This window comes from Elephas maximus, chromosome X (assembly GCF_024166365.1).
Source record: "Elephas maximus indicus isolate mEleMax1 chromosome X, mEleMax1 primary haplotype, whole genome shotgun sequence".
NCBI classification, from domain to species: Eukaryota; Metazoa; Chordata; class Mammalia; order Proboscidea; family Elephantidae; genus Elephas; species Elephas maximus.
Window position 1 is genome coordinate 165,009,867 of NC_064846.1, and position 26,616 is coordinate 165,036,482.

Here is a 26,616-nt window from a genome sequence, read left to right on the forward strand (position 1 = left end):
CGAATTATGTTGTTGGTGAAGAATATTGAATATACCATGGACTGCCAGAAGAACAAACAAATCTGTCTTGGAAGAAGTATAGCCAAAATGCTCCTTAGAAGCAAGGATGGCAAGACCTTGTCTCACGTACTTTGGACATGTTATCAGGATGGACCAATCTCTGGGGAAGGACATCATACTTGGTAAAGTAGACGGTCAGTGAAAAAGAGGAAGACTAGCACAAGATGGACTGACATAGTGGCTACAACAATGAGCTCATACATAGCGATGATGGTGAGGATGGTGCAGGACCGAGCAACGTTTTGTTCTGTTATACATGGGGTCGCTATGAGTCAGAACCAACTCAACAGCACCTAACAACAACACTCTGCAGTCATCTTTTGTCTAACCAAAGCCAAGTAGGCAAACCATTGGCAGAGCACACATGGAGTTTGCTGTTCATTTTTACGTGGTTAGGCCATTAATATGGCCCATAGAAGTCATATCAGTTGCATAAAATCCATATTTCTCATTAATGCCCATATAAAAAAGTTGTGCAGACCATTTTTATTCATGCTACTATCAAAGTTATCCTTTTCATGAAGATGAAGGCATAAGAATTAATATGTTTTCAGAGCTCGAACAATGAACACAATTTAAAACACCCACTAAAGTGCTGAGATAAGCACTAGAGGTTAGCACTAGAAAGGTAGAGGATAAGCAAGAAGGAAAGAAATTGCTTTTATCAAACTATAAAGCCAAAATCCAATACTGAACTGAATTATCTTCTCCTGTTCATTCCTTTTCCCTGAAATCAGCATTTAATTTGGCTAGTAAGAATGTTTAAGACAGAGCAATACTTTACAAAATCTAGAACCACTCACATAGGTAGGAAATAAAGTATATTGTTTGGTAGACCAAGGAGACTTACAGATTTTTTTAAAGCATACTACTGAAAAAAGTAAAAATAAAATACACCCACTGAAATCTTATATCAGCAAAAGAAACATTGTAAGTTTGAATAGAAAAATAAATCACCCTGGTTTGATGCTCTGTTTTTTTTTTTCTTTTTTCTTTTTAGATTTATACTGGAAGAAAAGCCATACTTCTTCACCTTGCTTGAACAGGTAGGCCATAAAAAAAAACCACATTTTTTCCCATAAAAATTCTGTATTGTTTACAAAGCTTATAATAGTCTTTGAATGGGGGATTTTCCAAAATACCTATATTTTGTCCTCAATCTCTTTATTCCTAAATTAATCCACTTTATTTCTTTGACTATCCCAGTAGTCTATCTAAACTCCAGTTTTCCACCAAACCAAACAAGAAATGTGAGCTCAGGTGAGGAGATGGCTCTGGGAAATGGAAAGAAAAGTGTCATTTGGGCACCTCAATGGGGGAATCTCTCCGATAATAACCAGTGCTAAGATCAGGAAGTGCTTTCCTGCTGGCCACAGAAGAAGGAGAAGGGCAAAGAAGAAAATCCAGCAAGAAACTTGGCACACTTGGGGCATCAGAGCTCCAAGGGGGTATACCACAGCAGAGCAGAGGGACTGCAGAGCTGCTTTCAGGAGCTGCTGGGGGCAGAGAAGTGTATTTTTCTCTCAATGGCTTCCTAGTTCAGCCCTGTGTTAAACACACTCAGGACCCATCCTCCCAGCCTCGTATTCTTAACTTCTAAGATCTGTGAATCCACGTATTATGTTTTCCTGTAGTTCTGACAGTCATTTCATATTTTGTTGTCACCACTTCCTACCTTCCACTTTTCTAACACCTCATAACGCCTCTACTGTGTATGTTTTAATAATCAATTTCAGGACAATGATACGTGATGTAGGCACGTTCCCATTTCATTAATGAGTTGTCATGGGATGCTTGATCTTTACCACATCATTACAGGAGTGGGGAAAAGCCCCCTAAGCCATGAAGGAAAGGGAAGCACAAAAAGCACAATGACATTCCTGGTATCATTCAAAGCTGAGGAAAAATGATTGCCAAACTCAGCATCTGGTGAATTCTCACCCTCCCACTGGCAGACTCAATATAATTTCTTCCTTGCCCCAATTTTATTGCCACAATTACCAGCATGATTGTGTCAGTTGGAACTTCTTCCTGGTGAGATGACCCCACAATCTCTTAAAAAAAATCCAAACAAAACCTGTTGCAGTTGAGTCGATTCCAACTCATAATGACCCTATAGGACAGAGTAGAACCAAGGAACGGCTGGCTGGTGGATTTGAACTGCTGACCTTTTGGTTAGCAGCCGAATGCTTAACCACTGTGCCACCAGGGCTCCAACCTGGGCTAATTCCTGGGTGTTTCTAAAATCATTTACTTTTCTATACCTAATCCTCAGCTAATCCTAATTCTCTACCTACTGCTCAGCCATTTACAGAGTGCAATGAGAAGAAACTAGTTGTATTAGTTTTATATTGCTGTATAACAAATTACCACAAACTTAGTAGCTTAAAACAGCACCCATTTATTAGCTAGCTTCTATAGGTCAGAAGTCTAGCACATCTGGGTTCTCTGTTGAGGGTCTCACAAGGTTAACGTCAAGGTGTTGGCCACCAGTGTTCTTATCTAGAGCTTGAAGTCATCTTCCACGCTCATTCCTATTTGTAGTGGGTTAAATGTTGGCCCCCCAAAAGCTATGTTCTGGTCCTAACCCCTTTAACCTGTGAATATGAATTTATGAGATTATCCTGGATTATCCAGTTAGACCCTATATCCAATGACAAAAGTTCTTATAAAAGACAGAACAGGAGATGACACAGACATAGAATATACGAAGACAAAGGCAGAGATTGGAGTTGTGTAGCCATAAACCAAGGGATGTCTGAAGCAAGGAAGGAATCTCCCCTAGAGTCTTAGGAGGGAACATGGCCCTGTTGACACCTTGATTTTAGACTTCTGGCCTGAAGAACTGTGAGAGAATAAATGTCTATTACTTTAAGACACCAAGTTTGTGGCAATTTGTGACAGCAGCCACAGGAAACTAATACATAATTATTGGCAGAAATCAGTTCCTTGAAGTTACAGGGCTGAGGTACCTGGTTCCTTGCTGGCTTTCATCCAGAGTCTTCTCCCAGCTTCTTAAGCTTCCCACATTCCTTCTCATGTGGTCCCCTCCATCTTCAAGCCAGAGTTGAATTTCCCTTATGCTTCACATCTCTCTGACTTTCTCTTTTGTCACTAGCCTGGGAAATCTCTCTACTTCTGAGGGCTAACATGATTATATCTGGCCCACCTGGATTATCTCCCTATTTTAGGTTCAACTCTACCTTATAACATAATGCAACCCTGAGAGTAATATCTTATCAGATTCAGGGGTGCTAGGGTTTTTTTTTTTTTTTTTAGGGGAATAGGGTGTGGAGTCTTGGCGGGGAGGGGCATCTTTAGAATTCTGCCTTCCACACTAGGTCAATAAGAATATGAAAAAGTACCCCAGGACTGCCTTTCCTTTGAGCCTAATAATTCTCAAGAGTCATTTTGGTAAAAAAAAAAAAAAAAATCCATGAAGTAGAAAGTTAAAAAAAAAAAACTAAACAAAATAAAAATAATTAGTTTTCAGTGGACATATAACAGCAAGAAATCCATGTAGGCATAACTTGATGAAATTGTAAAGAAAAAAATCACGACCAAATGCAAGTCATTGCACATTTTTATGTGAGCATTTATGGGAAGCTAATATCCTTTTTTTTAATATCCTGATGGCATGGGATGATAAAGAATGTGATTCCCTTCTGAATCTAATGAGTCAGCAGAGGAAGGACAGGCACTCAGCACTGTCCTCTGTCCTCATTGCATCAAATGGCTGAGGAGCTGGGTGACTGAATGATCGTACCTGGTTGTAGCTTGAAATGCCTCTTGCCTGAAAAATTGTTTCTGACATGCCACTGGCACATGAAAAGGGGTAGATATGAAGACTTATTTCCTCTAGTATTAGGAAGAGCAGATCCTCATTAGCAGAAGAACTGCCAGGCACCCAGCCCAGGCAGATGGACTTAATGAGAGAAAAACCCCACAGCCCCCTTTGAGTTACTGGCAGAGATGAGGTTCTCTTACTTAGGCAATTTCCTTTCCTGTCACATTTGACTTGCTTTCTCTAGCCACGTGGATGTCCTTGAATATATAACCTTTATGGGAGTGTTTTGTAGATTTTACAAAATGATTCTCTGTGTAACCGAACTTCCCACTTTATTACAGTGCTCCTGTGTCTCAGGCTGCCTGGAAGGGGAGCTGCTCTTTTTGTCCTAAATCTTTTCATTCCCATCCAGAGCCAGACTGAACAATTCACAAGTCATGAATATTTATAATTTGGCCAGGGCCATCCTAACTCACACCCTAATGGAGCCATTAGGCATATGCTGGTTCCTCAAAGCCAAACAGACCAGAAACAATGTTTACAATGGGCTTCAGTGATCATTCCAGTGGTCATTCCACTCAACCAATTGTGGAGATTCAGACCCAATCTCCCAGTCTTTGTCTGAGTGGCCCAGATCAACATGTGGCGGCTCTCCAATTCGTTGGATAATGTTCTAAACTTCTCTTGATTGAACAGACACAATGGGGGCCTAATTTAGCACCCCCAAGTCATACTATCAATAGCAAATACTTATTGATGGCCTGCTATCCATCAGGCATCACTCTAATAGTTTTAAATATGTTAATTCCAATGATCCTCGACAACACTATGAGGCAAGTCCTGTCATGATCCTCATTTTACGCATGAGATATCTGAGGCATGGAAGTACAACCATCATTTAATGTGAATCCAGACATCTTGAATTCAGAGTCTATGCTCTGAACCACTAAACTGTGTGGAATTTTATCTTATTTCTGATAATATATGCAGAATAGGAATCTCATTATATAGCGTTCCACACTTGAAAAATGGTCATTTTGAAATCACTGATTTTGAAAAGGTCACAGAATTTTAAAAAGGCAAAAATTATTACCCATGACAAACTTCATTAGACTGATTAACTAAAAAGCATGTAGAACTCAATATAGAGTACTAGGATAATAGAGTTGAAATCAAGAGTTGTACTTGGGTAATAAAATAATGGGTGAAAACTTGAATAAGCACTTCACAAAAGAAGATAACTAATGGCTATTAAGCATATGAAAAGGTGCTCGACATCATTAGTCACCAGGGATATGCATATTAAAACCACAATGAGCTATTCTGTATGCTTCTATGATGCTCTCAAATTCCGTAAGGTATAATCACTACTGTTGTTAGGTGCCACTGAGTTGATTCTGACTCATAGCGACCCCATGTACAACAGAACGAAACAGTGCCCAGTCCTGCACCACCCTCACAATTGTTGCTATGTTTGAACCCATTGTTGCAACCACTGTGTCAAATCCACCTTGTTGAAGATTAAGTGACTATTATGCTTTCAAAATACATATTTATAATCACTCATAATATAAGCTTAGAAATTTAAATATTTCCACCTTTGTGAGGCTCTCTAACATTAACTGTAAATCATTAGAAACCTTTAAGTCATTAGAAAGTTATTTATAAAACTTCTGAAGTTAGACATAGAAGTAGGTGAAATACACGAAGAATGTGATAAACAACGTTTAAGTTTACTTTGACCCAGCATGCTGAGAAAAGAAGACATAACATAGTTAATCTTTGTGAACTATCCTTGATACGTTAAGTCTAAACAAGCTCCCTAATCTTTAACATTGAAGAAAAAATGTGACATTTGGCTAATCTATAACCCTGGAGAAAAGACATAACATAGTCTTTGATGTCACACTGGCCCTTATCGTGTGAGGCCAAGGTGAAAATTTTACATATAAACCTCACTGAGAGAAGGCAGAGGCAAAGGGATCCTTCTCTAGTCTCTTACTCTCTCTGAAGACCAAGAGTCTGCTGAGACTCTGCCCACCACCACTGACCTTGGACCCTAGCTATGAAGGACCTCAGCTGAGTTTGAGCTGTGGTCAAACCTTCCTCCTGAGACCTGTCATAAAAGGTAAAAGCCTTAAGTATAAAGATTTGGACTCTAACCATTGAACTAACGTTATAATTGTAATTGTTAATTCTGATTCTCCAGCTCTAAATGAATGTTGTAAGGCCTTACTTATGTGCCTTTCCAGGACTACCTTACAATAAACTAGATGAGTTTATGCATGATAAACCTGAATATCTCTCTGTTAACATTCTAAGATAAAATTCTACACAACAGCTACCATTAAACACTATATAACAAGCACTGACAAGACTGTGGAGCAACTGGAACTCTGGAACTCTCTCATACATTGAGTGTTTTCCTTTTATTTGCATGACGTACATTTCCATCTAGTGCCAGCAATGTATTTATTGATTGATTGTTTTTCTTGTGATGAGTTTACCACACAATTCTAGGTATCTTCCAAATGAAGATCCTTCCTAAAAATGCCTGCTATATATTGCCTATCTCTTGGCAATGCAGTGGGCAGTTTGAGACTTTTTTTTTTTTCTTTGTACTTTACATGAAGGTTTACAGAGCAAACTAGTTTCTTATTAAACAATTAATACACGTATTATTTTGTAACATTGGTTGCCGACCCCACGACATGTCAACACTCTCCCCTTCTCGACCTTGGGTTCCCCATTGCCAGCTTTCCTGTCCCCTCCTGCCGTCTCATCCTTGCCTCTGGGCTGGTGTTCCCATTTAGCCTAGTTTTGTTTTATGGGCCTGTCTAATCTTTGGCTGCAGGGTGAACCTCAGGGGTGACTTCATTACTGAGCTATAAGGGTGTCCAGGGGCCATACTCTTGGGGTTTCTCCAGTATCTGTCAAACCAGTTAAGTCTGGTCTTTTTTGTGTGTGTGTGAGTTAGAATTTTGTTCTACATTTTTCTCTAGGCCTGTCCTGGACCCTCTGTTGTGATCCCTGTCAGAGCAGTTGTTGGTGGTAGCCAGGCATCATCTAGTACTGGACTCAGTCTGGTGGAGGCTGTGGTACTTATGGCCCATTAGTCATTTGCACTAACCTTTCTCTTGCATCTTTGGTTTTCTTCATTCTCCCTTGCTCCAGATAGGGTGAGACCAGTGGAGTATCTTAGATGGCTGCTCACAAACTTTTAAGACCCCAGACTCTACTCACCAAAGTAGAATGTGGAACATTTTCTTTATAAACTATGTTATGCCAGTTGAGCTAGATGTTCCCCAAGATCATGTTTTCCACAGCCCTCAGTCCAGTTACTTGGTCCCTCAGGGTGTTTGGATGTGTCTACGGAGCTCCCATGACCTTGCCTTGGACAAAAAGCTTGTGGGATTTTTGGCATCAGAAAATGGGTAAGACCCTTCCTGTTGGGGTGGTGGAGCATATTGCTTACAAACTTGCAGTCAATATATCTAGCAAAAATGGATATCTATCTGTAGAAAAATGAAACGGGACCCATACCTTACACCATACATAAAAACTAACTCAAAATGGATCACAGCCCTAAATATAAAATCTACAACTATGAAGATCATGGAAGAAAAAATAGGGACAACCCTAGGGGGCCTAATACATGACATAAATAGTATACCAACCATAACTAAAAATGTACAAACAACAGAAGATAAAATAGATGAATGGGACCTTGTAAATATTAAACACTTATGCTTATCAAAAGACTTCTCCAAAAGAATAAAAAGAGAATCTACAGACTGTGAAAAAAACTTTGGCTACAACATATCTGACAAAATTTATAGAATTTTATCTCTAAAATTTATAGAAAACACCTCAACAACAAAAAGACAAACAATCCAATTGAAAATGGGTAAGGGACATGAACAGACACTTCTCCAAAGAAGACATTCAGGCAGCTAACAAACACATGAAGAAATGCTCGTGATCACTGGCCATTAAAAAACCCAAAACCAAACCCATTGCCGTTGAGTCGATTCCAACTCATAGCGACCCTAAAGGACAGGGTAGGACTGCCCCATAGGGTTTCCAAGGAATGCATGGTAGATTTGAACTGCCGACCTTTTGGATAGCAGCCCAACCACTATGCCACCAGAGTTTCCCATTAGCCATTGGAAAAATGCAAATTAAAAGTATAATGAGATACCATCTCACCCTGATATCAATGGCACTAATTAAAAGAAACACAGAAAACAACAAATACTGGTAGGGTTGTGGGGAGACTGGAACTCTTATACACTACTGGTGGGAATATAAAATGGTACAACCAGTATGGAAAGTGATATGGTGCTTCCTTAAAAAGCTAGAAATAGAAATACTGTATAATCCAGCAATCCCACTCCTAAGTATATATCATAGAGAAATAAGAGCCATGACATGAATTGACATATGCAAACCCATGTTCATTGCAGCATTATTCACAAAAGCAAAAAGATGGAAACAACCTAAGTGCCCACCAATGGATGAACAGATAATCAAACTGGTACATATGTATAATGGAATACTATGCAATGATGAAGAGTAATGACGAATCTGTAAAACATCTCACAACATGGATGAATTTGGAGGACATTATGCTGAGTGAAATCAGTGAAATCACAAAAGGACAAATATTGTATAACTAAAAAAAAAAAAAAAAGGACCGCCATAATAAGAAAACAAGAAAAGGTTTACACAGAGAAAAAAACATTCTTTGATGGTTACCAGGGAAGGGAAGGTAAATTACTAGATAGATAGAAGGCACGTGGTAATATTGATGAGGGGAAAGGCAATACGCTGTATGGGGGGAAGTCAGTACAACCTGACAAAGGCAAAGAAAGATGAAATGTAGCAAACAAACAAAAAAATGGGTATTTATTTAAACAGGACTAATCTCTCCAACATCCTCAGGTTTAGACAGATTTTAGTCTTTTTTTGTGGCGTCCTCAAGCGTTTATAAGAATTTGGAACCTGACAAAGAGACAATAACAAATTTCAGAATTGCTAATGACAGGCAGCATTTGAGGGATAGAAAGCAGAGGGGCACAGGCGCCTAGAACTGAAGAGCTGGCTATGACAGCTGTCCCTGGGGTTCCTACACTGACAATGAAATAGAGAAGCATTGTCACTGAATAGAGAAAGAACATAAATAATTACAGCACAGGAGGGAATTTTTTTCTAAGAGTGTTAAATCACCTAATTTAGTTAATTAAATGTTCAGAATTTCCTTGCCTCTGGTGTGGGATTTCCTCCAATGGGAAATTCTCAAACTTCCTCTAGTTATTCATTTGACACATACACATTGAGCATGTGTTTCATACCAAGCTCTGCACTGCCTCCTGCATGGAATCTGCAGTGTCATATTTCTTAGCAGTGGGGATGTGGTTCTCATTAAGTGTCTCTTGGGAAGGAAAGTTTGGGTAACTCCCTGACCTACCGGAAAGATGAAGATTGACAGGAGAGAGGAATGGAACTACCTTTTATAGAATACGTCATGTAAGACTTTACTTATGGAATATGTCACAGAAGGCCCCATAACAGATTTTTTATTATAATTAGCTTGACAAAGGTCACTTAACAGCTAATAAGGGATTCATATCCACGGAAGTCTGAGGCTTGAATGTTTTATCCTTCTGCATAAGCTGCCTCATCAGGAGCTTCAGTATCTATTTATTCACTCTGCAAATGTTTTTTGAGTACCTGCTATGTGACAAGCACTATTCTAAGTGCGTTGTTGTTGTTCGTTGCCATTGAGTCGGCTCCAACTCATAGCAACCTTACGTATAACAGAATGAAACGTTCCCTGGTCCTGTGCCATCTTCATGATTGTTGGTATATTTCAGTCCATTGTTTTGGCTATTGTGTCAATCCATCTCACTGAGGGCTTCTGTCATTTTCCTTGGCCCTCTACCAACCATGATATCCTTTTCTAGTGACTGGTCTTTCCTGATGACGTGTCCAAAGTAAACAAGACAAAGTCTTGCCATCCTCACTTCTAAGGAGCATTCTGGTTGTATTTCTTTGTTTATTCTTCTGGCAGTCCACTGTATATTAAGTATTCTTTGCCAAAACCACAGTTTGAATGCATCAATTATTCTGTCTTCCTTTTTCATTCTCCAGCTTTTGCACGCATATGAGGTGATTGAAAAGACCATGATGGCTTGGGTCAGGCACACCTTAGTCTAAGTGCATTATGGTATTCTAATTATGTGTGGAATATAGCTTTCAAATTCTATTTATTCTGTTTATGTTTCACTATTAATATTGGTAATTTTTATTACATTAATCGAAGTAGAAATAGACTATAACACAGGGAATCCATATTTCCACCAAGCATTGTGAGTGGAATGCTAATTGTCAAATGCTTATAGGTGCTGGTGTGACTTGTAAAATACAATTGATTTGCCAGTATACCTAAATTCATAGCAGCTTTTTTGTGTTTGCAAGTATGTTTTCAATAAGTGGGTACTAAATATACAATTACTTTCATCTAGGGAGACATGACATATTTTGATATTAAAAGGAAGGTCCACAAACACAAAAGGAATAGAAATCACTTGTTTATGGTAAGATAAAGTTTCATTATTACCATTAGATGTAAAAAGAACAAAATAAAATTCTGTATCAGTAAATGGCTACATGTTTATTTAAATGAGATATAATATTCTGAAACTTGGAAGATATAATAAAGATAATAATAAAGGAAGGTTAAAATCTGTTAGGTGTTATTTGAAGATCAAAAAACCCACCGCCTTCGAGTTGATTCTGACTCATAGCCACCCTATAGGACAGAGTAGAACTGCCCCATAGAGTTTCCAAGGAGCACCTGGTGGATTCAAACTGCCGACATTTTGGTTAACAGCCACAGCACTTAACCACTACGCCACGAGGGCTTCCAACCAAACCCACTGCCGTTGATTCAATTCTGACTCATAGTGACCCTATAGGACAGAGTAGACCTGCCCCCAGGTTAGTTGAAGAGGCAAGGAAAAATACCCTGAAAATATCAGATTCCTTTGAAGATATGGTAAAACTTAGAATTATAGGTTTTGAAGCTACATTGTGCAGTTTCCTCTATAGCCTACTCCATCTTCCCACTACTATCCTCCCAAGAATCCTTGGCAAACCTTCCCTTTCATAGTCCTCCAAACATCAGTGAAGCTGCATGTTAAGTAGCTTTGTTATGTTTCTGCCTACAAGCAGAAAACGCCAATTCAATACCCCTCTTCTATCTGGGATACAGAGGACAGAGTTCAAGGGCTTTGGACTTAGGGGTTAGGAGACCTCTAGTAAAACCCTCTGTAGGCACCCTCTCCCTTATCTGTAAAAGGTAATAATAAACAGTTTGTGCACTGGTTATGTCTGAGGCTTATTTTGATGATTAAAAAAAAAAGAATGTAAAAGAGATTTGAAGATTGTAAACACTATGTAAAAATAAGGTATTATTATTATTAATAAAGGTAGCCCATCATCCAAAAAGGAGCCCTGGTGGCACAGTGGCTAAGTGCTCGGCTGCTAACCAAAAGTTCGAATCCAGCAGTCACTCCTTGGAAACCCTATGGGGCATTCTGCTCTGTCGTAGGGTTTGCTATGAGTTGTAATCTGATCGATGGCAATGAGTTTTTTATCATCCAAAAACTATTATAAATATTGTGTATTTTCCTTTCGACCTGTTAAAGGTTTCTTTATTTGGTTTTCTTATATGGTTTATATTTCCATGGTTCTTGTTTTCAGAGCTAAGTACAAATTGACATTTATGTACTTCTATATATATGCTATTATATATGCTATTATATATGTAGCCCTTACATGAAACCTATGGGAGCAATTGTGTACTGTAATTCAGAGTTTTTCAGATTTTATTAAGGTAACACTGAAACATATATAATGTATTATACATTACTCCTAGTGGGGCTTGGGGAAGATTCTATAATCAAAGACATTAATATTTCTTTGGCAAACAGTATGAATAAACACTAAATGTGATATTTAGAGACTATAATTAGCATCTCATCAGTTCAGGACACGACTTGCTGCCAAATGAGCTATGGAAAACCTTTAGGTTTTCAGAGCTTTGGGGATTTAGGAAGCATAGGTAAGGGATTTTGGACCTGTACGTTTTCAGAAGTGCAATGTATTTATGTTTCATATTAAGTCTGCTTGTTCTCCTTAATCTCAGATACTCTGTGGTTATTCCTGTACCATTATTAGGTGGCATCTCCCTTCGCCATCCCCACCACCCTTCATCCTGAGAGAAGCTCCTTCTCCTCCCTGGCCTTCCTCCCCTATAGTTCCCTCCATCTACAGGGGTGGGATGCTGGGCAGCCATGTACATACATGTGACTCTGTTCCTGTGATGACAATTTATTTTCAGGGTGAACAGATGACCTAAGCTGAGCTAATCAGAGTCCATTCCCTGACTCTGCCCTCTATCACAGCTGATGAAAACAGTGGTGGGCTCTCATCCTAAAGAGGGCAATCCCTTCTTATGGAAATGTGGAATTGGGACAGAAAGAAAGAGAGAGAGAACAATCTTCCTCCGGGTAACTGGGATGATACAACATGAACACCCTGACAGCGCCCACAGCCAGGCTCTCTGACCTGTGTGGATATGAGATAATGAAGAATGTGAGAGAATAGAACAAATCAGTTCTCTTATTTAGGGACAGAGAAAAGTCCTTTCTAGCCTTCCAGTCCATTTTGGATGCCCAGGCACACATCGACTTTTAGATTCTATGAGATACTTCAGTTGCTTTAAAATAGATATCACTTTTAAAAATAAACTTTCTTATTATAGAATAGTTTTCAATTTATATAAAAGCTGCAAAGATAGCACAGCTTTCATATACCCCACACCCAGTTTCCCCTGATGTCAACATCTTACACTGGAATGGTATATTTATCACACCTAATGAACCAATATCGATACCTTAGTTTTTACCTAATTTGTTTGTTTGTTTGTTTGTTCAAGGACCTCCTTCATTACATTTAGTCATTATGTCTCCTTGGGCTCCCCTTGGCTGTGACAGATTCTTAGACTTTGTTTTTGATGGCCTTGAGAGTTTTGAGGAGTACTAGTCAGGCATTTTGTAGAATGCCCCACAATTGGGGTCTATCTGGCATTTTTTTTTTCTCATAATGAGACTTGGGTTATGGGTTTCGGGGAGGAAGACCATGGAAATGAAGTGCCCTTCTCATCACATCATACCCAGGGTGCATGCTATCAGCATGACTTATCACTTATCATTTATTTATCACCTGGGTGAGGTAGTGTTTGTCAGGTTTCTCCACTGTAAAGTTACTAACTTTTCCCCCTTTGCATACTGTCCTCTTTGGAAGGAGGTCACTCCACGCAGCCCACACTGAAGAAGTGGGGAAGAGCTACAGTTGCTAACCAAAAGGTTGGCAGTTTGAATCCACCAGCCGCTCCTCAGAAACCCTATGGGGCAGTTCTACTCTGTCGTATAGGGTCACTATGAGTCTGAATTGACTCAATGGCAACCAGTTCCTTGAGGGCAGAGAATCTACAGAAATTATTTGGAATTCCTCTACATGGGAGATCTGTCTGTTTTCCCTCAATTAGTTATTTATTCAGTCATTTATATATATCAGTATGGATTCATGGATATTTATTTTATAATTTGAGTTACAATTCAACACTACCTTATTTATTTTGTTGCCCAAATTGTTGCAGCTTTGACCACTGGGAGCTCTTTCAACTAGCTCCTGTGTCCCATTAACATACCTCCATCATTTATGGTTTGTTTTTGGACCCACTCTCACTTAAGGCCAGGAAAGAGCAGGAGCAGTGATTGTACTTGGGCACGAGAGGGAGCATCTCTTGGCTCTCAATTCAAACTGCAGTGATTGGTCCTCATGATCTGGTGATGGTAGATGTACTCAAAACTCCTCCCTAGGAATTGTTTCTAGCAAAGATAACATGAGACATGTATTTCACATGACTTAATTAAATTCATATAAAAAGCAAATTAACAGTTCGTCAGAGGTACTTAAACACTACTACAAAAATCATATCCTTATACAATCCATTTTCTTCTGAATAGTAGCACGGACTTCAGCCCTTATATTTCTCTTAACTTATTTGCTTACTTGGTGACATTTACTAACAAAAGAACGGTCCTACTCATAAGCACTGCCTATGTATTCTCACAGACACACAGGTGTTATATAAACAGACCCTGCTGATGGATGGTGTCACTATTTGCTTCTAGAAAATGTTCATTAAGTGGTTCTGGGCCTCCTCTCACCCCAGCCACACGTGTGTAGTCAAATTCCATTTTTGCTGTCTACCTTCATTTTCTCAGGGGACAAAACAAAGCTGATTTATAATTCTGCAGTTATTTACTCTCATTGCAATTCAGCAAGTTCATTTAAATGCTAACCACTTGGTGTTTTTCTTTGAAGAACTGTTCAAAAACGATGTCCTCTGAAATACTATACATTGTACAAAATGATTTCTATAAAGATACTAGCAATTCCAAGAGGATTTGAGGCTCTTTATCAGCTTTCCTGTCTTCTCAGGTTAAACTTGCCATAGGCATTTTTGTCTGCTGCTGCATAATTAATAGGACACATAAGCTTTTTACTCATTTCCTAAGCTTTATTATTCATTTTAATATTGCACTGATTTGATGTTAACCCATTTAAATTATTTATTCCAAATTCCATGCAAAAATGTATTCAAACATAAAGATTAATTCACTTAATTAACCTTCTGATTAAAAAATAAAACCCCTGTACTTATCTATATGGATTTTCCCCCTTGAAAGAGACTGGAGAATTGCAACTTAGAAGCTGTATTTCAAGTGGCTACAGATTATGGATGAATCTACATAATGGGGAATTAAAGGAATTAACCCATGCACAATTGCATGGATATTAATGTTCATGCTGCAAGACCCCTTACCAAAACTGTTGTTAAAAAATAAAAGTGCTACTGTTGTGATGAATGAACATTTCCACTCCTCGTCAATCACCTTGTCTATAAACTATTTCTGTAGGGCCTGTGTGGCTAGTTGATGAGCCCAGATGGTTTGGGCTGAAATTAATGGTTTCATTTATTAACCCCACAAATACTTTTGCTCGGCTCCTGAGTCCCATCTCTGTGCTAGAAACAGTGAGGACTCACAGATAAGTGATATATAATCACTCCCTAAAGGTGAGAATTATCTAGTAGAGGAACAAAGTGCAGTGCAAAAATAACCATAATATAAGGCAAAATGTGATAAAGGAGCAGAAAAAGGAGATTAACAAATCTAGAGGAGGGAGAAATTATCTCTTTTGGGGGGAATGCAAATGCCTTACATTTCCTTATTTTTCTACTTCACTCCTGAGTATAACCAACAATCCAGCTAAACAGGACTACTACTTCCTGAAAATTTTCAGTGCTTACTCTCTCTGTGATTTATTTTGGGCTTTCCCCCATCATTTCTGCTTATCCTAATTCTATCTAATCTTAATATATCAACTCAAATATCACCACCTCCATTAAGTCATTCTTTGTTTTTGCAGACCAGGTACTAAGATATGAATCTCCCTTCTTTGACATCTCATAGCACTTGTTTCTGGTCACCTTTTGATACATGCATTATTCTATGTTTGTACTTCTCTGGTTCTTCCTATTAGATCGGGGATTTTATTAGAACACTGACACGCCCATTCATTTATGTGTTGTCTATGACTGCCTTTGCACTACAGTGCAGAGTTGAGGAGTGGCGACACAGACCTTTTGTCTTGCAAGCCTAAAATATTTACTATCTGGCCCTTTGCAGAAAATGTTTGCCAACGCTTGTACTAGATCATAAATTCCTCAAGGGCATGGACTGTCTTCCTATCTTTTGACCAATTTAATGCCTAACATAGTAGGTGCACCTCAAATATTTATTGAACAGAATCGAGTATGTGATTGAACCGATTAAATATGTGATTTAGTGACTACATCCATGGGGGCCACACTCCCCTCATTGCCATCGGGTCGATTCTGACTCATAGTGACCCCATAGGTCAGAGTAGAACTGCCCTATAGAGTTTCCAAAGAGCACCTGGCGGATTTGAACTGCTGACCTTTTGGTTAGCAGTCATAGCACTTAACCACTATGCCACCTATTAGGAGAAATTGACATGTGAAGAAGAGGAGGGTTGGATGGGAGATAAGCTCCCTTCCCCCAAAGTAATTCTGAGTGTGTTATAAAAAACAAGCTAGGAATTATAAAGTCTAAATATCTTAGAACATATCACTCTGAAACAAATCTTTTGATGAAACATTTTGTAGAGCAAAACCGATCTCCCCATTAGGAAATTAGTATCTGTCCCATAAAAAAAAATACATACCAATTATTAATTCCTTTATAAAACATTTGTTCTCAGTCTCAGAGTTCAGATTATGTATTTAAAAAATATAGTCTTCATTGATTAGAACAACTGTACTCTTAGCATTTACAAGCTATGCTAGTTCTGATAATATTACTTCAATTATTAAATTGTCACACATTCAATTTAATTACATTCATGTCAAATTTCAAAAATATATCAAACAGTCAAAAACATGGCAGTAACTTCTGCTTAAGGCCAAGAGGGAGTAACAGGGACCTGATTTACCCTCCCTCCAGAATCAAATAAAACTGGACAAAATATTTGGAAAAATGGCTCTCAAGGCATTAGACACCAGGCAAAAAGGGACGGTGATCTCTGAGAGATGGGAAACAAATGAGGTCAGCCCTGTTACTGTTCCAGCTTACTGCCTTAAAAGCATATCCAAGCCATGATGCACAGAGGAGGAACCTAAACATAGCCTAACAAACTCCCAGAATTGCAGAGATGGAGCTGAGGATCTGGGGAGTCCACAGAAGCCAGAGTGCACAGGGCAGAGTATCAGAAATGAGAGAATTGCAGAGTCCAATAATTTCTATAGACATAATAATAAAAAAAAAATCCAACACCCAACAAGGTAAAATTCACAATGCCTGGCACCTAATAAAAAATAACCTGTCATGCAAAGAAGCAAAAAAATAAGACACACAATTAGGAGAAAAATCAACCAATTGAAGCCAACGCAGAACTGACACAGATGTTAGAATTAGCAGACAAGGACATTGAAATAGTCATTACTCTATGTTCAAAAGGCTAGAGAAAAGACTGAACATGTTAAGGAGTGACATGGAATATATTTTTAAAAGACCCAAATTAAACATCTAAAGATGAGAACTATAATGGTTGAGATGAAAAATATACTGGGTTGGGCTGGGATTAATGGCAGATAGACATTGCAGTAGAAAAGATTAATGAATTTGGAAATATGACAATAGCAACTAAAATGAAACACAGAGAAAAAAGACCAAAACAAAACAAAAATCCAGACTTAATGAGCTCTGGAACAGTCTCGTGGCCTTATATAGATGTAATTTAAGTCTCTGAAGGAGAGGAGACCAAGGTGGGGGGGTACAGAAAAATTATTGGAAAAAATAATGCACAAAAATTTTCCAAATTTTATAAAAACTGTAAATCCACAAATCTAAAAAGCTTGATGAACCCCAAGAATAAGAAACTTGAAAGCAAAACAAAACTACACTGAGGCACATCATAATCAAGTTGCTCAAAACCAGGGATAAAAAGAAAATTGCAAAAATGACCGGAGAAGAAAGACACATTGTATATACAGGAAGAAAAATAAGATGACAGCAGGTTTTTCATTAGAGATAATGCAAGCAAGAGAACAGTGGAGCAACATCTTTTAAAGTACTGGTTGGGGAAAAAACAACAAAACCTGTGAATCTAGTATTTTGTAACCAATAAAAATATCTTTCCAAAACAAACGTGAAATAAGACTTTTTTTCAGACATACAATAGCTGATAGAATCACTAGCAGATTTGCACTACAAGAAATGCTAAAAGTCCTCCAAGCAAAAGAAAAATGACCAGGTGGAATTATGGATCTACCCAAAGAATGAAATGCACTGGAAATAGTAACTACATGGATGAATATACACAATATTTTTCAAATTATTAAAATCATTTAAAAGAGAATTTACTGTTTAGATAAAAATAATAACAATAATATGTGTAGAAATAAAATATATGGCAACAATAACACAAAAGCTGGTAGAGGAGAAGTGGAAGTTCACTTTATAGAGCTCTTACACTGTATGAAAACTGATATAATATTAGTTGAAGGTAGGTTGTGATAAGTTAAACATATGCTATAAAATCAAGAGCAACCACAAATGTAATACAAAGTGAGTTATGTATAATAAGCCAACAAAAAATATAAACTATAATAATAAGTATACTATATCCAAAGGAAAGTAGGAAAAGAGGAAAAGTTTACCAATAATAGATGGGACAAGTAAAAGACTGATAGCAAGATGGTAGATTTAAACTTAACTATATTAGTGGGAAACCCTGGTGGCATAGTGGTTAAGTGGTATGGCTGCTAACCAAGAGGATGGCAGTTCGAATCCACCAGGCACTCCTTGGAAACTCTATGGTGCAGTTCTACTCTTTCCTATAGGGTCGCTATGAGTCGGAATTTACTTGACGGCAGTGGGTTTGGGTTTGGATATCAACAATTGGAAACCCTGGTGGCGTAGTGGTTAAGTACTATAGCTGCTAACCAAGAGGTCGGCAGTTCGAATCCGCCAGGCTCTCCTTGGAAACTCTATGGGGCAGTTCTACTCTGACCTATAGGGTCACTATGAGTTGGAATCGGCTCAACAGCAGTGGGTTTTTATATCAGTAATCATATTAAATATAAACGGCCTAAACACCTCCACTAAAAAACTCCTAGGTGAGATTTCTGACAAGGATGCTGATGGTCATGAAACCACAGGTTAGTTGTGTTACAAAACTGGGGCTGCAGTTACTGTCTCCTGATGATGCCAATCACAGGTGATGGGCTCTTACACTACTTCTCTTGTTCAGATAGGCCCTACTCAATCCCCTACGTTCCAATGGCAACCCTGAATGATGAAGTATGTTTCAGCCCCCGGGACACTATCCTTTAAGACACAATCTACAAACCTGTGCTTCTTGTTAGCCCAGTGTTTTGTGGAGGAGGCATCGCATTGTTCCTCACAGCCTTCCTTCCTTAATACTCACGTCCAAGTTACACACATCAGGCTATACTCAAAATACCTCTTTCTTCCAACCCTGAGGTATTGTCCTTGGCTCCAGCCTGCAAACCCTCATTTTTTTCTTCCCTTAGGATGAGTTTTCCTCCAGTAGTTGACTTTGACTCTATTTCCATTTTCACCAATTCCTTATAATAATCATTTACTATGTCTTATCAATTCTACCTCCAAATTTTATCTCAAATCCACTCATATCTCTTCATTCCCACAGCAAATACCCTATCCAAACAAGCCACTGCATCCACACTGGCGGCTTTGAAATCTTATTCCGCACGGGGGTCTGCATGATCCCTTTAAAAAGATAAATCCAGTCATGTTATGTCCCTATGATGAGAATGCTTAGACTCCTTTCAATGATCCTATGTGACCTGAGTCTGCTCTTTCGTTTGCCACTTCTTCTTTTGTTCTCTACTTCCAGCCATGTCGTCTTTCTAAGTCCATGAAATTTCCTGCCTCACTCCAACTTCAACTCCTACCTTGCCACCTTCATCTAGGTACGTCTTATCTAGCCTTCAAGTTCCACTCAGACTTCACGTCCTCGGGAAATGCCTTTTCTGACTCCTGGACAAGCACCAGTTGCCTTGTTATATGTTCTGATGGCACCCAGGATTACTTCTCAGTAAGTATTATCTGCTAATTACATCCTTAATATTTGTCTCTCCAGTGGGGTGTGAGCTCTCTGAGGGCTGGGAGGATGTCTATTTTACTCACTTCTGTATGCCCAGTGCCAAGCACAGTGGCTGGTTCTAAAAGATGTTCAGTATAGTAATTCATTAAATCTAAGACGTCAGTGATTGAAAGATGCACCCTTACTTTACACACTGAGAGAACGAAAAAAGTCTCCAAATAGACTCTGATTTCCTTTAGTTTTAAGATGCACCCCAAACTCAGAGATGTGACAGTATGAAAAAATGTGTCCTAGAATCCAGAATATACTGTAAATATTAAATGAATGAATAAAAGGAGCCTTCTTTGCCTCATGTAAATAGACATACTCAGCAAGCCCACCCAGCAATCCCTAGACGTGCTTGGACATTAATACATTTTTTTTTATGATAAATTCATAGCCTAGGCTGTCAAACTGGAATCCCCCTCACTACACTTGAAAGGTTGAACTATTGCATATATGGCCATTATCTAATTCTTGCCTCTGTAAATTATATTAGACTAATCCTATAACCCATATTATTTTCATATTTACAAAGCATACTTCCTATGGAGTCCCATAAAAATAGAAATCCATGCACATGGTCTGGGACCAGTAATAATATTTATGGGCATAGAGGAAGGGGCTTCCATATGAGCCAATTACAAAACATTAATTCCTTTTATTGGAGCTCTTTGAATTAGGGTTACATAAGACAAGAAACATTATTAGGTACCAATTTCTTTTTAATATCTTGTACCTTCAGATTCTGTCCAATGACAGCGGTTAATCTCCCTTTTTCATAAGAAAGGGCTGTTCAGGGAATGTGCAGGAAACAGTAGTGAGAAGCAAGATAAAGGGAAGAACTTGTTCCAGGGAGAAGTCAGAACTGGGTGGAAAATTCACTATGGTTATTCAAAGTTGTGGACCATAATTTAAGAGGATGAATGAATCTTTAGGTTACCAAATCCCTCCAGTCCCATCTATCAACCCTCAGGCATATAAACTGCAATAGGCATAAAGGACATCCATTTTAAAGGTTGAAGGGACATTAAAACCCACTGCTGTTGAGTCGATTCCAACTCATAGTGACCCCATAGGATTTCCAAGGCTGTAAATCTCTACAGAAGCAGACTCCCGCATCTTTCTCCTGCAGAGCAGCTGATGGCTTTGAACTGCTGACCTTTTGGTTAGCAGTCAATTGCTTTAAACACTGCACCACCAGAGAAGGAGTATAACATAGTAATAAAGGAATAGGATTTAGGATCCAATTAAGTTCGAATTCTGTCTTTGGTACCAGCTATTTATATAACTTTGAGCCTCAATTTCCTCATCTAGAATATGGGACCAATAATATCTATTTTGTAGGTTTGTTGAGAGTACTAAAACATATAGAAATTGAAGGCACCTAGTAGTGGGCCTGATACCCATAGTCAATAAATCCTAGCATATGCTATTTTTATTCTGAAAAGGGAGAAAGAAGAAGCTGTCTAAAGCATGTGAGTACTCTCTATTATTTATCGGTGCCAATCTTTTTTAAACTTCATTATTGATACATTGAAATATTGAAAAGTACTCAGCTCAAAAAACCACCACAAAATGAACACACCAATACAACCACCATCCAGGTCAAGACATAGAACATCATCTGCCCTCCAAGAGCCCAACCCCTCCTGCGCCCCCATCACTACCCTCTCCCTCCTTCCCAAATCTAATCATAATTCTGGCTGAAGCACCATAGATTAATTTTGCCTGTTTTTTAACTTTATGAGCATAAAAATCACACAGTGCATGTTCTTTTGTGCTTGGTAACTTCTCATCAACGTTAGATTTGAGAGATTCCTCTCCATTGTTGTGTGTGACTGCAGTTCCTCCATTTTCCTTGCCATTTAGTATTTTATTATATGAATAATAATTTATTTAACCATTTTATTGTTGATGGTCATCCAATTTACTTTTTTTCAACCATTTTGTTGCCACTAAATGACAGATAATGTCTTGTACCTGATTGGGCTCTTAACACAATCACACACGTCATAAAAACCATGGCTAAAATGGCTAAAGATGATAGAGGCAGTACACAGTAACTGGGTTAGGTAAAAAAGTGTGTTGATTAGAAACGTGTTTGTCAATGAATTGAGAGTGTGTAGTGGAAGCCTCCAGAGCCATTACAAGAAATTTTTAATATGAAAGAGAAAAGGTAAGCAGGCAAGCATTGTCTCTTCACCTGAAGCATGAACAAAGATGCCCAGCTGCATGTCATATGACCTAGGAATTTTAAGGCTTGGAAAAGAACTTATTTCCCAAATAGGCAAGAGCTTCAACTTGTAATTAGCTTGGTATGGACAATGTGACGGAACCTAAAATTTTTAGTCCTTCTTTTGGGAGGATTTGAATTGACCGATGAGTTGACTCTTAGTTCTTCGCTTGCGAGGTACGTAACTGTGAGAAAAATTGCTTAACCACTTTAAGTTTGGATTTCCCCCACTGAAAATCAGTGATACAAAATAGCACTTACCTCATATGTCAGCTGTGAGATAATCTGCATAAAGGGTTAGCACGGTGCCAGGCATTTAGAAAGGACTCAATAAGTTAACTATGAAAGACAGGATGGCAAGTAATTAATCACACCAACTTGGAGCCAGACTACCTGGGTTCAGGGTCTAGCTCTGTGTGATCTTGAACAAGTTCTTTGTGTTTTAATATCCTCATCTATAATACAGGGATAATAACAGTACCTACTTCATAGTGTTGTTGAATATATATCTTAAAAAGCAAAGATGTCACTTTGATGACTAAGGTGCGCCTGACCCAAAAAAAACCCAAGCCATGGTATTTTCAGTTGCCTCATATGCATGTGAAAGCTGGACAATGAATAAGGAAGACCAAAGAAGAATTGAAACATTTGGATTGTTTCGGTGAAGGATTTTGAATATACCATGAGCTGCCAGAAGAACAAACAAATCAGTCTAGGAAGAAGTACAGCCAGAATGCTCCTTAGAAGCAAGGATGGCGAAGCTTCATCTCACATACTTTGGATGTGTTATCAGGAGGGCCCAGTCTCTGGAGAAGGACATCATGCTTGGTAGAGGGTCAGTGAAAAAGAGGGAAACCCTCAATGAGATGGATTGACACAATAGCCTTAAGAATGGGCTCAAACATACCAACGATTGTGAGGGTGGCATAGGACTTGGCAACGTTTTGTTCTGTTATACATAAAGTCATTATGAGTTGGAGCAGACTCAATGGCAGCTAACAACAATGACACATTGTAAACACAGAAAAAGAAAGCTTTGCCAGACAACAATAAAATTTAGAGTCATGGCTCTCAACCCTGGCTACACATTAGAATCACCCGGGTAGCTTTAAAAAATGCAGATGCCTGGACCCTACCCCCAGATTGTTTGATTTGTCTGTGGTAGAATCTGAAGAAGTTTTGAAGTCTCCTCAGTTGACTCTGATGTGCAAAAATGTTGAGACCCCCTAGTTTAGAGATGCTTCTTTATCAGAAAAATTGAGCTCCAGCGTGAATTCTTACCCTGATCAAAGAACATCAGGAGCCTTTGAACAACTTTCCCCTCATAGTACTTCAGCAATAATTGCTGAGAGCATCCTTTATGTAAGTCACTGTGGATGATGAATAGTTTAACAAGACATGTATGACTCTTTCCACAAGGAGTTTACAATATATTATAGCAGGAAACACATGAGCCCTGATCGCTAAGCCCCAAGTCATAATTCAGTGAATGATATAAGAAACAAAGTGCTATGGAGGCAAGGAAGAGAGAGAGGCCTTTTAACCTGATGGAGATCCACAATGGTTTCATGTAAAAAGTGACATTCACTTCAAGTGGCTTCTGAAGAATGGGAAGTGAATTAACCTCCTTAACCTTCAGTTTTCCCATCCCTAAGAGGATCTCTGAGGCGTCTTTTTCTGCTAACAACACAAAAGTCTATGATTTTATGAGATCAGCTCATGTTTAGTTTGGAAAATATTTTGATATTCCAATTTCATTGCAGCATAGTCATTTCTGGAAAGCAAACTAGAGTTCCCTGGTGGGGAGGGGGTTGTGAGGAATGGGAAATGGTTTGTTTCTGATGTGTCCAGCAATTTGGAGTTCATGGCTTCTCTAGTCCTAGATGAAGTTCAAGGCAATCCTTAGGTTCAAATGCACAGATGGGCTTTGATGACACCTTAAAATCAGAGGAAAGAGAAAAACCCACTCATTTTTTTGTTAGGTAAAGAAAAAGATGGCATTTCCTGACATATGGGCCCTTGTGGAAGAGGCTAGGGCTGCACCTCTGGCCTGGAGCTGCTGTAGAGGGTCCAGATGAGGAGACCTCTGGAAGCCTTTATCAGTATTCAAAGAATATACTTGCATTCCAACAAACTGGAGGAGTGAGAAGGGTAAATGAGTGCTTGCACTGGGACACTGGGCAAACTCTAAGTCAGTCATGACATGCTGAGGAAGCCAAGCTGAGATGAAAATAGCCTGGCTAGATGCCCTCTCATCTAAACCATTGCTGTCTTATTATTATTATTTCTTTTGTTAGGTTACTCTATAAAAAAGATCTGTTAAAGGAAAATGATTCTAATACACTTGATACTATCAGTCAGAGAAGCAAAACAGTATAGAGATGCTATCATGTTAGGGTAACATACTGTAGGCAGCCAGAATTCTCTACGGTAAAGAATAGCCAGTTCAAGAAAGGTGGACCTTTGGCTATGTGGTTTCCCTTCTATTTGTTCTATATCTGAGAGAAAGGTTAGATGGATTATTTTCAATGACTAGACTCTAAGGATGTATACATTCATTCAGCAAATATTTATTGAACATCTGCTATGGGCTAGGTGCATCAGGGAGCAAACTAGATAAAGATCCCTGCCTTCTTGGAGTTTATAGTCTAGCCAAGGGAAACAGACAATAAACAATAAACATAATAATAGAGTTTGCTATAAATCATAGAGTGTTACTAGAGGTGATAAAGAACTATGGGGAGACAAAAATTGGAAAAGTTGAGCTGGGTTGAGATGATGATGAGGGCCTGGGCAGGGTGGTAATTGCTAGGGCAGGCCTCATTGAGAAGGTAAGATTTAAATAAAGACTTGGAGAAAGTGAAGAAATTTGTCATGTGGATATCTGGGGCAGACCATTCCGGGTAGAGAGAATAGCTATTGCAAAGGTCTGGAGGTAGGAGAATGCACCTGGCACATTCGGGAAACAACAAGGAGGCCAGGATGCCTGGAACAGAGTGAGCAATGGGCGGGTTAGTGGGAGATGAGGTCAAGAGGAAATGGAGGACAGATCATGGATGACTATGTTCACAATGGCGAGGGCACTGGCTTTTGCTCTAAGTGAGATAGGAAGTTATGGGAAGACTTTTAATGGAGTGGTTGTTAAACAGGATTCTTTGGGCTGTTGCATTGAGAATAAAATGTAAGGGGCAAAGTAGAAGCAAGGAGATCATCAGAAGAGTGTCACAGTAACCATGTGTGGTAGGCAGAATTCTAAGTTGGCCTCCCAAGATTCTAAGCCCCTGGTGCACACACTCCTTTTTACCAATTATTCAATGAAACACTAAGGAAGTTTACAAATATAATTAAGGGTTAAAATCAGTTGACCTTAAGATAGGGAGATTACTGGATAGGCGGGACCTAATGACATGAGCATGAGCCCTTTAAATCTGGGTCTAAAGGTTAAAGATAGAGGAGGTCAGAGATTTGAAGCATGAAGAGGATTTGACACACCGTTGCTTGTGTGGAGATGGAAGGAGCTACATGGCAAGGAATGTGGGCAACCTAGCCGCTAGGAGCTGAGAGTGCCCCCTGGCTGACAGCCAGCAAGGGAATGGGGACCTCAGCCCTACAGCTTCTGGGAGCTGAATTCTATCAACAAGAAGAGTGATCTTGGAATCAGATTTTTCCCCAGAACTCCCAGATGAAAACTTAACCCAGCTGACACCTTGATTTCAGCTTGTAAGACCCTGAGCAGAGGACCCAACCATGCCATGCCAGACTTCTGACCTACAGACTCATGACCTAATAATAATGGACGTTAAGTCACGAAGTTTTTTACGCAACCATAGAAAACTAATACACCAGCTAAGAATTTACTAATATTTTTACTATGCCATAACATATCTGTATTTATTTAAATTCATAAACATAATGCATGTTAGATATATAAATGCATTAAAATGCATATACACAAACACATACTTCTCTCTGAAGAAAGAAGCATATTTAGTGTAAAGATACATAAAAATAAAGGAAAGCCTGTCCCATTGTTAGTGAGTGCTCAAAATGGTATGTTTATCATCAGCCTCCTGCTGCTTTCTGGGCCATGATAGATGCTTTTTAAAGAGAGGTGGGCGATTCAACAATCGCATAATGTGGCTTACATGGCTTTTGTTGTGGAAGGCTATAAAGAAGCTTTTCCAAAGTTTTTCAGAAGGCACCTAGAAGAGGTGGGATTTTAAGAGTGGTTTGAAAGTTAAGGAGAATCTTGACAGATATATATGTCTGTGTCTATAAATATATAGACTGGTTCCACAGAACTAAAGTTAATATCTGTCATTTTCTTAAAAATGATGGGGGAATTTGTGTCCAAAGAAATACCCCATCTATTTTCAAGAAAATTTAGTTCAGGTGCTGCTTCCTCATGTCTCTTCTTCCAGGAAGTTCCCAGACTAGGCCAAGGATCTCCTTTAATCCTGTATCCAACTTTATCACTACCTGTATCAGTTAGCTTTTGCTGCCTAACAAACTACCCTGAAACTTAGTGGCTTAAAACAATTGCTCTTTATTGGTTCACAATTCTATGGGTCAGCAATTTGGGCTGGGCTCAGCTGGGATGCCTCGTTTCTACTGCACATGGAGTTGGCTGGGCTTACTTACGTGTTTGCAGCCTATTGTCAGTTGATGGCTTTAGCTATCTGACAGT

At 38.9% G+C, this 26,616-nt stretch overlaps 2 protein-coding genes across 3 annotated transcripts in view; one reads left to right on the plus strand and one right to left on the minus strand.

Annotated features, from left to right (window-relative positions):
- Nucleotides 1-26,616, plus strand: part of FANCB (FA complementation group B) — a 288,694-nt gene that overhangs the window by 242,713 nt on the left and 19,365 nt on the right. The window contains exon 11 of the mRNA XM_049871792.1: nucleotides 1,061-1,106. Within this exon, the coding sequence (XP_049727749.1) occupies nucleotides 1,061-1,106 (46 nt within the window). The remainder of the gene's footprint in view (nucleotides 1-1,060; nucleotides 1,107-26,616) is intronic.
- Nucleotides 1-26,616, minus strand: part of GLRA2 (glycine receptor alpha 2) — a 204,100-nt gene that overhangs the window by 92,250 nt on the left and 85,234 nt on the right. The window lies entirely within an intron of this gene.